General features: G+C 37.2%; 1 protein-coding gene across 1 annotated transcript; it reads left to right on the top strand.

Annotated features, from left to right (window-relative positions):
- The first annotated feature begins 86 nt into the window (after window positions 1-86).
- Window positions 87-3729, top strand: HOXA5 (homeobox A5). The gene is made up of 2 exons (XM_032773808.2): window positions 87-1997; window positions 2760-3729. The coding sequence occupies exons 1-2, from the start codon at window positions 1436-1438 to the stop codon at window positions 3008-3010; spliced, it is 813 nt and encodes a 270-aa protein (XP_032629699.1). The 5' UTR covers window positions 87-1435; the 3' UTR covers window positions 3011-3729.
- Window positions 3730-13207: the final 9478 nt, after the last annotated feature.

The raw sequence follows: 13207 nt of genomic DNA, 5'->3' as shown, positions 1-13207 counted from the left end.
AGATTTAATTAGCACAGAGAAGATCACGGCATTTTAAAAAAAATCGATTTACTATTAACTTCCATGAAAATCGAGGATGAATTGCAGGGAGATTTTAAAACGCCCAGAGCTGATTCCACTAAATTGAACAAAATCTGCGCTAGTATTAAAGAAAAAACTATGCGTTGAACTTTAGAACGGGGAAAGAAAAGGTTTTGAGGCGGGCAGATTTCTGCGGCTCCTGTCGTGGCGCTGATAGTAAAGAAAGCTTTCATTGAGCAACGAGGGGGTTTTAATCATGCAGTACGATTGTGCTAGTTTCAAAAAATTCAAAATCAATGGTCTGTAATGGTAAATCGTGGCTCTTCTTTCTATCTTCATTTACTTTCGAAATTCCTAGCACAGAAGACTAAATAGATAATAGATAGAAACTAGCTTCTAAAATGATTCCAAATAGAGTTCTCTTTCACTGAGTAAAATACTTGCAGTCAAAATATTTACTAATAGATACGTATTTGTGTGTGTGAATGTGTGTACAGTACACACAAAGACCCCTTTATTCGGAAGGAGAAGCAATTTGGGCTACCGCTCTGAATAGTCCCAAATTGCGAAAATATTAATGTCAAATGACCGCCACAACACTATATTTATCTGAAAAAAAGACGCCGACCATAAAATTATATAGAATTTGATCCCAGCTGGAAAACTACTATACAGTATTTATTTTTAATAGGTACCTGGCTTTTAATATCGGCAGTGCAGCTTTTCTTTAGCGCCTGCAAAACAGGACTGTAATTGTTGCCAGTGTGTGAGGATTTATATTTTTCAGTAGGTTTAAATAAGCATCACTCTAAAAAGAGATCGAAGTTATTTCTGTATTTAAAAATCTATAGCAGGACAGAAGAGGAAGGAATTAAAGAATAAAAGAAAGCTATTGAAAATAAAAGCAAATGTTTTTTTCCCAAACTCCTGCATTATTGCTGCCTTTGTGATCTGCAGCCGATAGCCCGTTACAATTGGTACATACTGATGGAACTGTGAGAGAAATGCAATAATTTTGCTATAATGGGCTGTAACCTCGAGTCGACCCCAGCCCTGCAGACCCTGGCTGGAAGCGTGAAGATCTAACTAGTCTCCAGAGGGTGGCGCAAGAGTCCGACTGACAGTCAGGAGCTGGAAGCGGGAGCGCGCCTTGGGCGCGCGCGCCAACCCTCCAGCATCCACCCAACTCCCCCATTAGTGCACGAGTTTACCTCTAGAGGTCATCAGGCAGGATTTACGACTGGACAACAAAAGCACGTGATTTGAAGTCGTACCCCATATTTGGGTGCCTACGTAGGAGGGAACCAAGTACATGTCCCAGTCATTTCCATAATTCATCATAAATTGTGCAAGGGTGCTATAGACGCACAAAACGACCAAGAGCCACAAATCAAGCACACATATCAAAAAACAAATGAGCTCTTATTTTGTAAACTCATTTTGCGGTCGCTATCCAAATGGCCCGGACTACCAGTTACATAATTATGGAGATCATAGTTCCGTGAGCGAGCAATACAGGGATTCAGCGAGCATGCATTCCAGCAGGTACGGGTACGGCTACAATGGCATGGATCTCAGCGTTGGGCGCTCAGCCTCCAACCACTTTGGTGCCAATGAAAGATCTCGCAATTACCCAGCCACTACCACCTCTGCGTCGACAGAGCCCAGGTATAACCAACCTGCAACGTCTTCACATTCGCCTCCACCTGACCCTCTGCCCTGTACCGCCGTGGCCACTTCGCCTGTCAGCGACAGTCATCACGGGGTGAAAAACTCCATAGCTAACTCTACCAGCACTTCGTCCAATTCCAGCAGCAGCACTCACATAAGCAGAGAGGGGGTTGGCACGTCGTCTGGCACTGAGGATGACACCCCAGCAAGCAGCGACCAGGCAAGTGCCCAGAATGACCAAAGCACAGCTCAGCCTTCACAACCCCAGATCTACCCCTGGATGCGAAAACTGCACATAAGTCATGGTAAAGCGTACCCTGCTTTTCTTTAAAGAGGCTTTAATGTAAAATGCGTGGTGGCTGGGTGGATGTGAGTGTGTAGCCTGATCAGACCCCTGTGCTTGCACGGTGGGGAAAGACAGTTTCGTAGGCACGTTAAAAATGTAAATGTAGGAACTCTAACTCAACAAAGTCTGCACAACTCGGGGAGCAGAGATGTAGCTGAAGTGGGAAAATGTGAATAGTGCTTGTCACCGTGTGTAATTTATTATGAGGACTGTCCAGCAGAACAGCGTTACTAATTATATGTAAAAAAGACAATTTAGCAAAATAGTGAGTGAGGATGGGAGTTTGCACTGGTAGGAAGTCAGAAAAAATCCTTAGGGTGAGGTCCAGGGGGTATGGGAAGGCTATGTGGTTGCCTTCTGCTCTGTAATTTTAAATAAAAAATACCTGCCATGCCCCTTCTCATTATGAAACAGAAATGATTTTGTTAGTTCCAAAGCATTCTAAAACTAAATCCCGTGACAGATCTGAATGTCCTTGCTTTGCTCTCCTATCTCTGAAATCCCATCTAGCCTCAGATCCACAATGCATTGATCAGCTTAGCTCAGGAGTCTGTTGGTTTACTCTTCCAAAAATGTCTACAGAAAAGGGGGTACTTGTTGAGCATTTATCCAAAACAAAAACAGGACCAAGAATAACGGTACTACTGATGTTCTGGGCTTTTTTAGAAAATACAGGAGCAGGTCGCTGGGAGAGACTAAATCATTCACTTTTCTGTTACAGACAACATAGGGGGACCAGAAGGAAAAAGGGCTCGGACTGCTTATACCCGATATCAGACCCTGGAGCTGGAAAAAGAATTTCACTTCAATAGATACCTGACCCGCAGAAGAAGGATTGAAATAGCACATGCTCTTTGCCTCTCAGAGAGACAAATAAAGATCTGGTTTCAAAACAGGAGAATGAAATGGAAAAAGGATAATAAGCTGAAAAGCATGAGCATGGCAGCTGCAGGAGGGGCTTTTCGTCCTTAAGAAATTGATCAATTAAAAAGTACTGAGCAGTATTAGTTGACCCTTCGCATAATGTCAGTACTAAGTTGACTTTCTAAAACTTCCTTGTGTTACTTCTGTGAAGAAACCTTGTTCTTGTCGCCCTGATTCATCTTTTAATCATGAGCCTGTTTCTTACCATTATATCGCGTGTATAAGTAGATCTGCTTCCCCTACATTTCTTTGTCTTGAATGGCTTTGTCTTGAAAATTTAGATGTTTTAACTTATTTATATGAAGCGAGCTGTGTTACTTGAAGTAACTGTAAAAAAGAGAGAGAATCCCCCTCCCTTAGTACAAATGTTATGTGTTGCACTCAATTTGCTTAACTGTGCATGTGTGTGTAAGTGTTAATAACTGTATAGCTCCAAGCTGTTAAAATATTTTTATTCAAACTACCTATATAATTCTCGTGTAATTAATGCTGTTGTAGAGGTGAAATGATGAAATACAACTGAACTTGTCCTACGTGTAGTGAATAGTGAATCTGTGACGAAAACTGTGATTCCAAGCAGTATGTCCTTGCTGTGCCTTTGTATGACTCTTTGCACGAACTCCTAGAAGTGGCTCTTATTAAGCGCAGCATCAGTAATGTATGTTTTTGTGAACAAAGTTACAAATATAGTCAAAGTCTGGCTGTTTGAGCAAACTGTGATCAGATTTTTTTTTGTATTTGTTTTTTAAAAAAACTGACTGGAAACAAACAGATAAAAATAAATAAATAAACTTTCTATTGTAAGTTTTCGTGATCTGATTTTGAAGCCGTACTTCCTGATTTGCTGCTTTTTTTTCTTAAACGGTGCAGATTTTTGTAACATTTTACCTGGATAGGACCTTATGCTACGCTTTGCAAATGATACAAGTGCAATTATCCGACACCAATCCTTTTAACTGAAAGTTTGACCATAAGTTCCTCCTTAATGGTTTCTCGTTAGGTGGAAAGCTGCATTGCAGAACCACAATCAACACTGCCTGTGGGTGAACAAACTGATAGCTGGTTGGTGATTGCTGAAAAACATGTGCTTTGTTAAAATACACTCCCAACGCTAGAGTGTGTTTACCTTGCTATATAATTACTTGTGTGGTTTAATTAAGTATATTTGCAGGACAGCCACATCAGAGATCTTTGAGTCTATAAGCAACACCCTATAACCACCCTCTCGCTTTTCACCCTTTAAAGATATTTGTTTTTTTCTCTACAATTAGTTTTCTATAAATGTAATGTTACTTACCCCATCAGAGCTTGAATGGTTAACTCTTCTGCGCTTCTAAGAGCAACTAGAGATTTGCACATTTACTGACTGGTTACACTGATGCCTTCCCTTAAAAGTTATAAAACAGTAAACTTTATAAGCCCCAGTTCCGGCTATATGACATTTGGGTGCCAAATGAATAGGGTTTTGTCTATGAATTAGATCGTAAAATCATCCATAGCACAGACAGATAGGCTTACTGGCTATAAAAAGTCACGTGGTGCCATTAAAGTAAGTTTTATGGTTTTGGGGAGTTGACATCCAACATTATATACCACATAACATATAATCTCGCTGACGCTGGACTTCATTTGACTCTTTTGCAGGCTACGTGTGCCTCCTGGTCATTCAAATTGTCAGTTTTAGGTACAGAAGTATCCAAATCACAAGTTCTCAGTGTTCTATGAAAAATGGCTCCTTGCAAGTCAAGGTAAGTTTTATGCACAAGTTCCTTTAAAGTTTATTTGTACAGTGGAGAACTGGACTTTTTCTGGCTCGATCATTTCAGGACTGTCACACTGAATTCAGAAATACAGAGTATTCTGCTAAGGATACAGGTTTCGTTGAAAAGTTTTCCCCTCTCTGATTCTAACGTTCAGCAGCTAGCTCTATATTTTAACAATCAAATCAAAGTAAACCACAATCAGCGTCTTTGGCAGAGATGGATTTTGAGGCCTAACTTTAATTATTTTGACTACTGCAGAAGATAATTACTTCCTTTGGTCCATAGACTTTCCAGTTTGGAAAGGTTTTTGTTTAGCAAAGAGTAGATACTGCAGCGAATTTTTTAAAGGGAATTACATGGGTTGATATTATTTGAGAAGTGTCTTACAGAGGCATGATAACCTATAAGCGTGCCGATGTGGTAGTAATCTTTGGACTGGAAAATATTTTGCACACCAAAGCAAGCATTAAAATGGCATAAATTGAATTTTTGTGTTTAGGATTCCTCTTTACTGCTCTATGTTATATAGATAGCTATATCTATATGACTGTGTATCCATATGTGTATACGTGGTATGTGCGGTCACTCATAGCCACTTAAAACTTTGTTATACCTTTTTCCAGAGACAGTATACATTTTGTGTATTTCCGCTGTTCTTGCTAAGGAAACACAGTGACTGTAACTTGTAACGTTTATACAAGCTACTACAGGTCAGAATGCTGTAAATTATGAAATACTGACCAGGTTATAGACAATTGTAAATAATCCCCTCTTTATATAGCTACAGATATTACTGGCTAGCAATTGTGAGGTAGGCCCCAGCTGCGTGTTTACTTCAACATTCTTTTTATTTAAGTAGACTATTCTCACCAGAGTGTGATTACTCAGCAGTAAACTTTATGGCCGGATTTAACTTAGTCTTTGAATTTTCAGGGCTGAATGAAAGGGCGAAAGAAACTTTCACTTTCTCTCCGTCTTCTCCTTCATTGTAGAACAAGAGACAGACCCAGAAAATCCTTACTCACAAGATCATTGTTAGGTGAGTAGTCTCACTGAACCCATTAGGACTATTGGGGTGAGGACTACTCAGTTGAGTAAAGATTTGAAGGGTTAGGCCCACAGAAATGTAAATACAAATTTTGACATCTATCTATCTATCTATCTATCTATCTAAGGTTTGATCATTTTGGAGTACACCAGACGCAACAGAGTTCTTTAAAGCTGCAGTGCAATGATGTTAGTTTTTCCTGACACGTCATAAATTCTAGATTAAAGAAGATCGAGGTTGTTTGTCACTAGATGATTTCTGGCTTTATTTTGTTAGATTCCTTTCTCTTTGAGTATTGTTAATTTTCGTCATGTAAGATAGCTGAAACTATTATAAAAATGGCAGAAAGGTGTTAGAGTTCAGAGAATTATGAAGATTGTTATTTGCACCTTTATAACAAAATACCTCCGCAAGGTCTACGAACGAAATAGAAAATTCATTCTACCTTTTTTTTGTCCAAATAATCAAGGGTATATACATTGATAAAACACTATCATATATTCAAGGTTAACCCCTCGAGCTACTCCAAAAGATATGGTAGGTTTACAAACTTTTAATATTTTGAGTTAATTCCCAACATAAGATAAAAAGTTTTAGATACTTTTGTGTTTTAGTATTTTCTATGAACACTAGATAATGACATTTGCTTATTATTCCCATAATAAAATGGAAAAGAGGTAGACTTTAAAAGTGCATTCTTTATTGCACTTTATAGCCAAAGTACAAACTAGAATAATCCTCATAACAAACAGTTATGGCAGTTTCATGGTACACAAATATAACAGATTCAATATTAGGAATACAGCAAAGTTGTATTTGATAGGAATACATTTAATTACATGTCATAATACCCGGGCAGCGTTTAATGGCAAAAATCATACATAGGCTAGTTTCAAAGTTTTGATTTCATATGTTGGTGGTTTTCTGAAGAAAAAGCCCTTATTTCTGCTATTTCATAGATGAAAACTAAAGATAAGCGTTTGAATATCTCATTGTGAGAACTAGATATTCACCATAAGGCAAACGTACTTAAAGTCTTTTTAAGGGACCTTAATGTCATCTGAGTTTGTGAATTGTCAGTGAAGGAAGTAAATAATTTACTACCAACATGAAATTCTTTGAATTTTAGCTTCTCAAGCATGCTATATATAAGATACAGTGTGGACATGTTTGGGTATTGTGGAAATATTCCAATATTTACAGATACATTCCGTAAGGAACTACGAGACTCACTCTTGAGACACAAAATAAAGTTGATTGAAAAATTGCTACAACTTTAAAGTATTTCTAGTCTTGAGTAACCCTCTCAAAGTTATGACAGCTTGAATCCTCTTAAAACAAAAATGCGTTAAGATTTTATAATCCACACTGGAACGGAAAACTCAGATACCTTCAAAAGGCAAAATTTTAAAAACCTTTCACAGATCCTAGCTGTCTTCTGAGGGGAAGTGGCTGGTTCCTTCGTAGAGAATGATCATTTGGAATCAAGATTTAGTTCTTTTCTGTGCATATTATTTTTCTACAGTATTTTTGGACTCAGTGCACCTGAGTTTATTTTACTGAAATCATCGCAAGTGGTGATCTACTTGGTATTAAAATGCAATTTACTAACTCCTTTGAAAGAAATACTTTAATGTAGTGTGGCGTGTCTCAGCGTAAGGCCAATTAAAGTTTAGGCAACCCGTTTGCGCGTACACCTAGTAATTTGGAAGTCTTGACTTTCACTAAACTTTAACATGTCTTGTGAAAGGCAAGTAATTTTAGGGTGGTAGATTTGTCTGAGCCCTACGCACGTACTAATTATTAAACATAGCGAAATTACTATTCTCCCATTTCCTTACATTTAGTAAGGGTGTGTCTGTAGAAGGGTGAGAATACAAATGTTTTCTCTCTGCTCTATGGGAAATTGACTGTAACAGATTCATATGGGCTGATCGTGATTTTCGATTTCAAATCGTACGTACTGGAGGAATGTCTTTTCCCGTCACAGCTAATACAGATATAATAAATTAAATATATAAATAAATAAACCTTCTGACCAAGATAAGAAATCTCTTCCCCTCTTATCTTTTTCTCTCTTTTAGGCATCAGATAGACACAATTCAGTACTTGGGTTTTTTTGAATAGTACAAAGATATGACTCCTACACTAGCCTGCTTACATTTGAAAGCATTCTCCTTTATAAATGAAAGCATCCTCACTAATATTTCTGAGGAAAACAAACACTCGTGTACCATCTTAGTCATATGTATATATAGCTGCATATGTACATCATACCACATAAGACATACAGAATGTGCAAGATTTGCAGAGGTTCCCCTTTACGGTGCACTTACGGAATCTGTTCTATATCCAAAAAAATGTCTTTTCAATAATAATATTTGTTATGAAGGTTATTGGGTAATTATTGCAATTTTGTGAAACAGTCCTTGCTTGAGGTGAAGTCTGTCTCTGGATAACAAATGGCAGCCCTTGCAGTTCACTGCCAGGTTAAATAAATGCAGAAAAGATAAATCTGCACACCCTAGGAATCACCAGCAGAGCTCGCTTTAGACCAAGTTCACAGTCAACTCGTTTGCCTAGACAAGGCTTCGCAAATAATTAGAGTTTCTTTATTTTTAAATAAAGGCGAAATGACAAAGTACTTTAGCAACATATAGCTCCATCTTCCCCCCAGTGCTATACGGTACATTCTTTCCGACTCCATGTCCAGAACTTACCAGACTTTCACCTGCAATTGTAACCATATAGCGTCTTTCAGTTAATCTAGTCCCTCCAACGCTGGCGAATGAGTTTGCAAACTGATTTAACAGCACTTTACAATGGTGAGAGATTTTTTTTTTTAAAATCCAGTTTTCTCAAATCAAACAAACAACAACAAAAACCCTAACAATAATAACACACACACACACAAAAAGTCCCACACTTAAAAAGCAGGGTGGAAAACAGCAGAACCATTGAAACAAACAGTCCAAGTCTCTTGCTCCTAAAAGAAACTGCATAGCTTTTGTATATCTTTGTGGTTAGGGCGTTACAACTGCAGGTCAAAAAGTTGAGGGTCAAAAGTTTACGTTTTGCACCACTCTTAGTCATCCACCCAGACAGAGTTTGATGTCAATGTTATAGTCGAGATCTTGACTATCAGCACAAAAGATAAAATAGCTTTGAGTTAAGCGTGTATCACAGTATGGACTCCAGGTGAACTCCAGTGGTTGAATGACCTCAATTACCGAGGAAAGGATAGAAAATTCCTCTTTTCAAGAGTAATACATGTTGTATTTCATCTTGACTTATCAGCCACCTTTGAGTCTGAATATCTGTGGCTCAGATGCACCAGGTAAACGTGCATGTTACTCCAGAACACCAAAACGCGTTCATAGCTGTATTCTTCAATACCATGGTCAGGTAACAAAATGTTTCACACTCCTTAATATAATAACCTCCCTAAGAGGCTTCATGTAAAGACTTTTCACTTTCCAAACTGTCAGGAAGATAAGACATGAGCAGATCTATTAACATGTGTATCGATCCTAGCAGCGTCTTGTTTTTACTGTCATTTCTGTAGTGAGCACTAAACTGTACTTAATAAAGAAATATTGTAGGTAATACTTTCAGATTATATTTTTAGTCCGAAGGTGAAAATCTAAAATTCAGAATTCCGGGGCGATTTGTGGTACTAACAGAGATTATTCCGCAGAAAAACAAACAAGCAAGCAAGCAAACAGACAGACAAACAAACAAACAAACCAAACCCTGACGGCTCTATACAGTTCTACAATTTCAGGGCATTCAAAGCTGTCTGGAATTACTCTCAGACATAAATTGATAGTTAAACAAGTATCAGGATATTTTTAAGCTGAATTTTTTTGGGTAAAGAACACTTTCCAAGTTTTTGAGAATTGTTCTTGTCTTTAAGACTGTGACAGTCTTGAAGATTTAGCTCTGATGTTAAATATGTTAATAAAAAGCAACACACAGTATTACACAAAGAAATTGGGAAGGTAATTATAAACCAAATATACAGCGTAGCACATAAATACAGGTCGAAATGATATTGAAGCAGTTCTTTGTTTAAGAGGGAAAGTTTATCCAAAATATTCAGATGTAAAAGGTCTGGGGACTCGGGGGGCAGGGGGTTATATGAGGAAGTCAGTTGGGAAAAAGTACCTCATCTATATCCATGTTTAGCTGAATTAAGAACAAACAGGAATGGATTATACGATATTCCTAATTATTTGGATACAAATTAGTTATTTGTCAGTAATACTGGTGGATTATTGCTGAAAGCAGGAGTTGTTGAAAATAAATTGTGAGCTGTTTGATTTCAAGTCATTGAGAGATATTATTGGAGATTATGCCTACATCGTTTGTATATGACAACAGTGTGGAAACATATAAATATCATTACACAACGCGTATACATTGTTCATCAAATACTGATGTTGCCAACTTGCAATAAGATAGTCAGACTGCATATTTTGGGTTAAAAAGAACGTTTCCCTCACTTGAGATTACTTTATACTGTTAGATCATTTGTTTGTCGAGAAAAGGAAAGTCTTGGTAGTAACCTGAAGTATATAACCATTTATATATATCGTTAAGGAGTGCTAGGCAGATTGTTTCCAAGAATAACAAGTCTTTGATACTCCCTGACCGAAAAGCTGTTAGTATAACTAAATTACACAAAAAGAGGGAACTGAAATCTAGTTTCTTACTTACCAAAACAATTATTTTGATGCAAATCCATGTATTCAATAGTTTGAAATAAAAATATCAATGAGAATATTTTCAGAGTTCAACTGCAACTTCAATAAGTATTGACTTATCTCAATTATTGTTTAAATGATTCCTTTTAAAGAAGGGAAACAGAGCAGTTATTAATTTGAGATGAACGATTCCTTGCCTTTGTACGTTCATTCTTTGAATGCAGCACACACTGGTCCGTGGTGTAGAATGTCTGGTCAAAAGACCATTCATTTAAAATTCTAACACAAATCACATTTTGTGTGTGTTTATTTAACCATGCCGGTATAGAGCAAGCAAATCACTCCAAACATCCAGTTGTTAGAACATATACAGTGGCAGTGAAGTACTCGCTTTATAAAATAATGAACTTGGGGGCCAAAATTCAACCATTGCTCCAATCTTGACTATTTAAAGCAACCGTTTAGCATGTTAGTTTCATTGCTAACAAATGTTAAACTGTGAGTAACTGTCTTGAGGGCTTTATGATTCCCAAAGAAGAAAGGAGAGATACAGTCGATACATTCCATAACGTTTACATTTTCCCGCTATTTTTTTCTTAATTTTCCTTTAGAAGTAGTGACCTGAGCAAAGCACCCTGCTATCTAAAAGACACTGTTATAGACCTTTTAGAAAAACTAAGTCCAAGGCCGAGGTGAACTTCAGGTCACCGCGTCTAACAAATATGAAAATGTCGGCTGGTGAAGGGCACGCCTTGTTGTTTAACAAAGACTGTCAATGTGTAAGATTAATAAGAAACAAAATGCACACGGTGTCACTTTTGGGTCACTTTGAAACTTGGGACAGGGTTGCATTCAAGAGGGAAAGCTGGGGCTAAATATATTCAAAATGGTTCAAATCAGATTCAAACGAGGCTGCTCGCGAGTCTCGCTCTGTCCACCCTCTCTAGTGCATGCACACGTTAAAAAGTTAAATTGAATTATTATTTTTTAATTCTTTGGTTGTAAAACTATTTTATCCGCACGCATGGAAGTCAGCAGATGTGCTTGTATGTTTCACAAGAACTCTTTTAGACTGTTTGGGTATGCATGAGATTGGAGGCTGTTGGTGCATGAAGATTAGATATCGCACTATCAACTTCGTTTCAGTGAATTCCCAATCTCGTCTATCGCAAGATTCAGCTGGTAAAATCTGGGTCCTATGTTAATTGCTTAAGCGTGTGAAATATGGTCTTATTTCTTAAATAAAAAATAATTTTTTTGTTTTGTTTTTTGTTTGTTTGTTTGTTTGTTTTTAAAGCTGGGATGGTGCTAGAAGTTCGGTAACGGGAAATATCCGAGGATGGTTCTGAGATTGTTTATTACATCCATAAATCTTGCAGTAAAATGTCGAAATGGCCGTGTGTAAGATAACACTTGGTGGTCTTGGCTGGGTTCTTGTTTATGATAACAAAACCACAAAGACAAGGAACAGGCCTTTGGAGATCCTGCATAAGCACATCTTCACAGGCTGCTAGAACCACAGGAAAAACAGGCTTCATCTGAACAGCTGAGGTCACCTTGTAGATTTACAATCGCATGCAAAATTGTATTATTTTCTGTTTCACTGAGAAACGCAGCTCCACAGTAGCAAGAAGTACAGTTGAACAAGTATACTTTGAAATCTAATCACGGTAGATATTATTAATCAGAACCTGGGAAGTTCTCCGAATACAACACTCAGCATACAAAAAAAGGTACCAGCTTTCGTTGTATTTTACTGAGACTTTGAAGTATGGTAGTTACTAGAGTATTCTGGCCATCATAACTAAGGAGTTTCCTTATATTAGGAGGATAATATTTAGGGTAACCCAGTTTAATGCAATTATGCGCTCTTACGTATATTTGTATGAATGTATCTCTGTATGAATGTACAGCTGTGCGCCGAAAACGACGTGCTGTGTGTCTCTAGCAATCTTATCTTCTTGCCACGCTTAGATATTTGGGTTTCGCCGAAAAATAGTCCGAGCAATCTAGTTCTTCCTGTGTATACTACAATTTGTAGTGTTGAATAGTTGTGGATGTTAGACGCGTATGGCGTGTGTGTAACCCTATTTTCTTCTACATGCAAAGTAAATAGAAAAAGATATGTTTCACACCAGTTAAAGAGTTGCATAGACTTTCAGTAGGAAATGAGTTGAACAAGAATACTTTGAAGTCTAATAATGGTAAATAGTAAGTGCTTTAACTCTCTTTGCAAATTAGACATTAGATATTAGCAAAAATGAGTAATTGTTTATGTAAGTAAGTTGGAAATGTTCAAACATACACCAAATGGTCTGCAATATATGTGTAGTTATATGTTTATCATATAAATTAATGCAGTATACGTGTGCCAGTAACTAGTTAGACCTAACATATATTAAATTATAATTTTATATTTATATAATGTTATCTATACAACTGTAAAAGACAACAATCTGAATTTAAGCCATGATAGCTACTATGAGGAAAAAAGATCGAAATTGTATCAACATTTTTGCTTTATATATTCAGTTAGATACATTTTCCTGTTCTCGAAGGTGAGACTATCCATTCAGGAACAATGCTGCTGAAGAGGGTGGCAAATATTTGTATTCGATTTTCTATAAACCGGCCAACCAACAAAAATATAAAATAAATTCTAAAAAGTTCAATATAAACTCCAAACATACAGCAGCAGATGGAATTCATAAGTAATTTATTATTTTAA

Source organism: Chelonoidis abingdonii, chromosome 2, assembly GCF_003597395.2.
Source record: "Chelonoidis abingdonii isolate Lonesome George chromosome 2, CheloAbing_2.0, whole genome shotgun sequence".
Taxonomy (NCBI): Eukaryota; Metazoa; Chordata; order Testudines; family Testudinidae; genus Chelonoidis; species Chelonoidis abingdonii.
The sequence above is the reverse complement of the archived record's forward strand: the minus strand, read 5'-3'. Positions and strand labels throughout refer to the sequence as shown.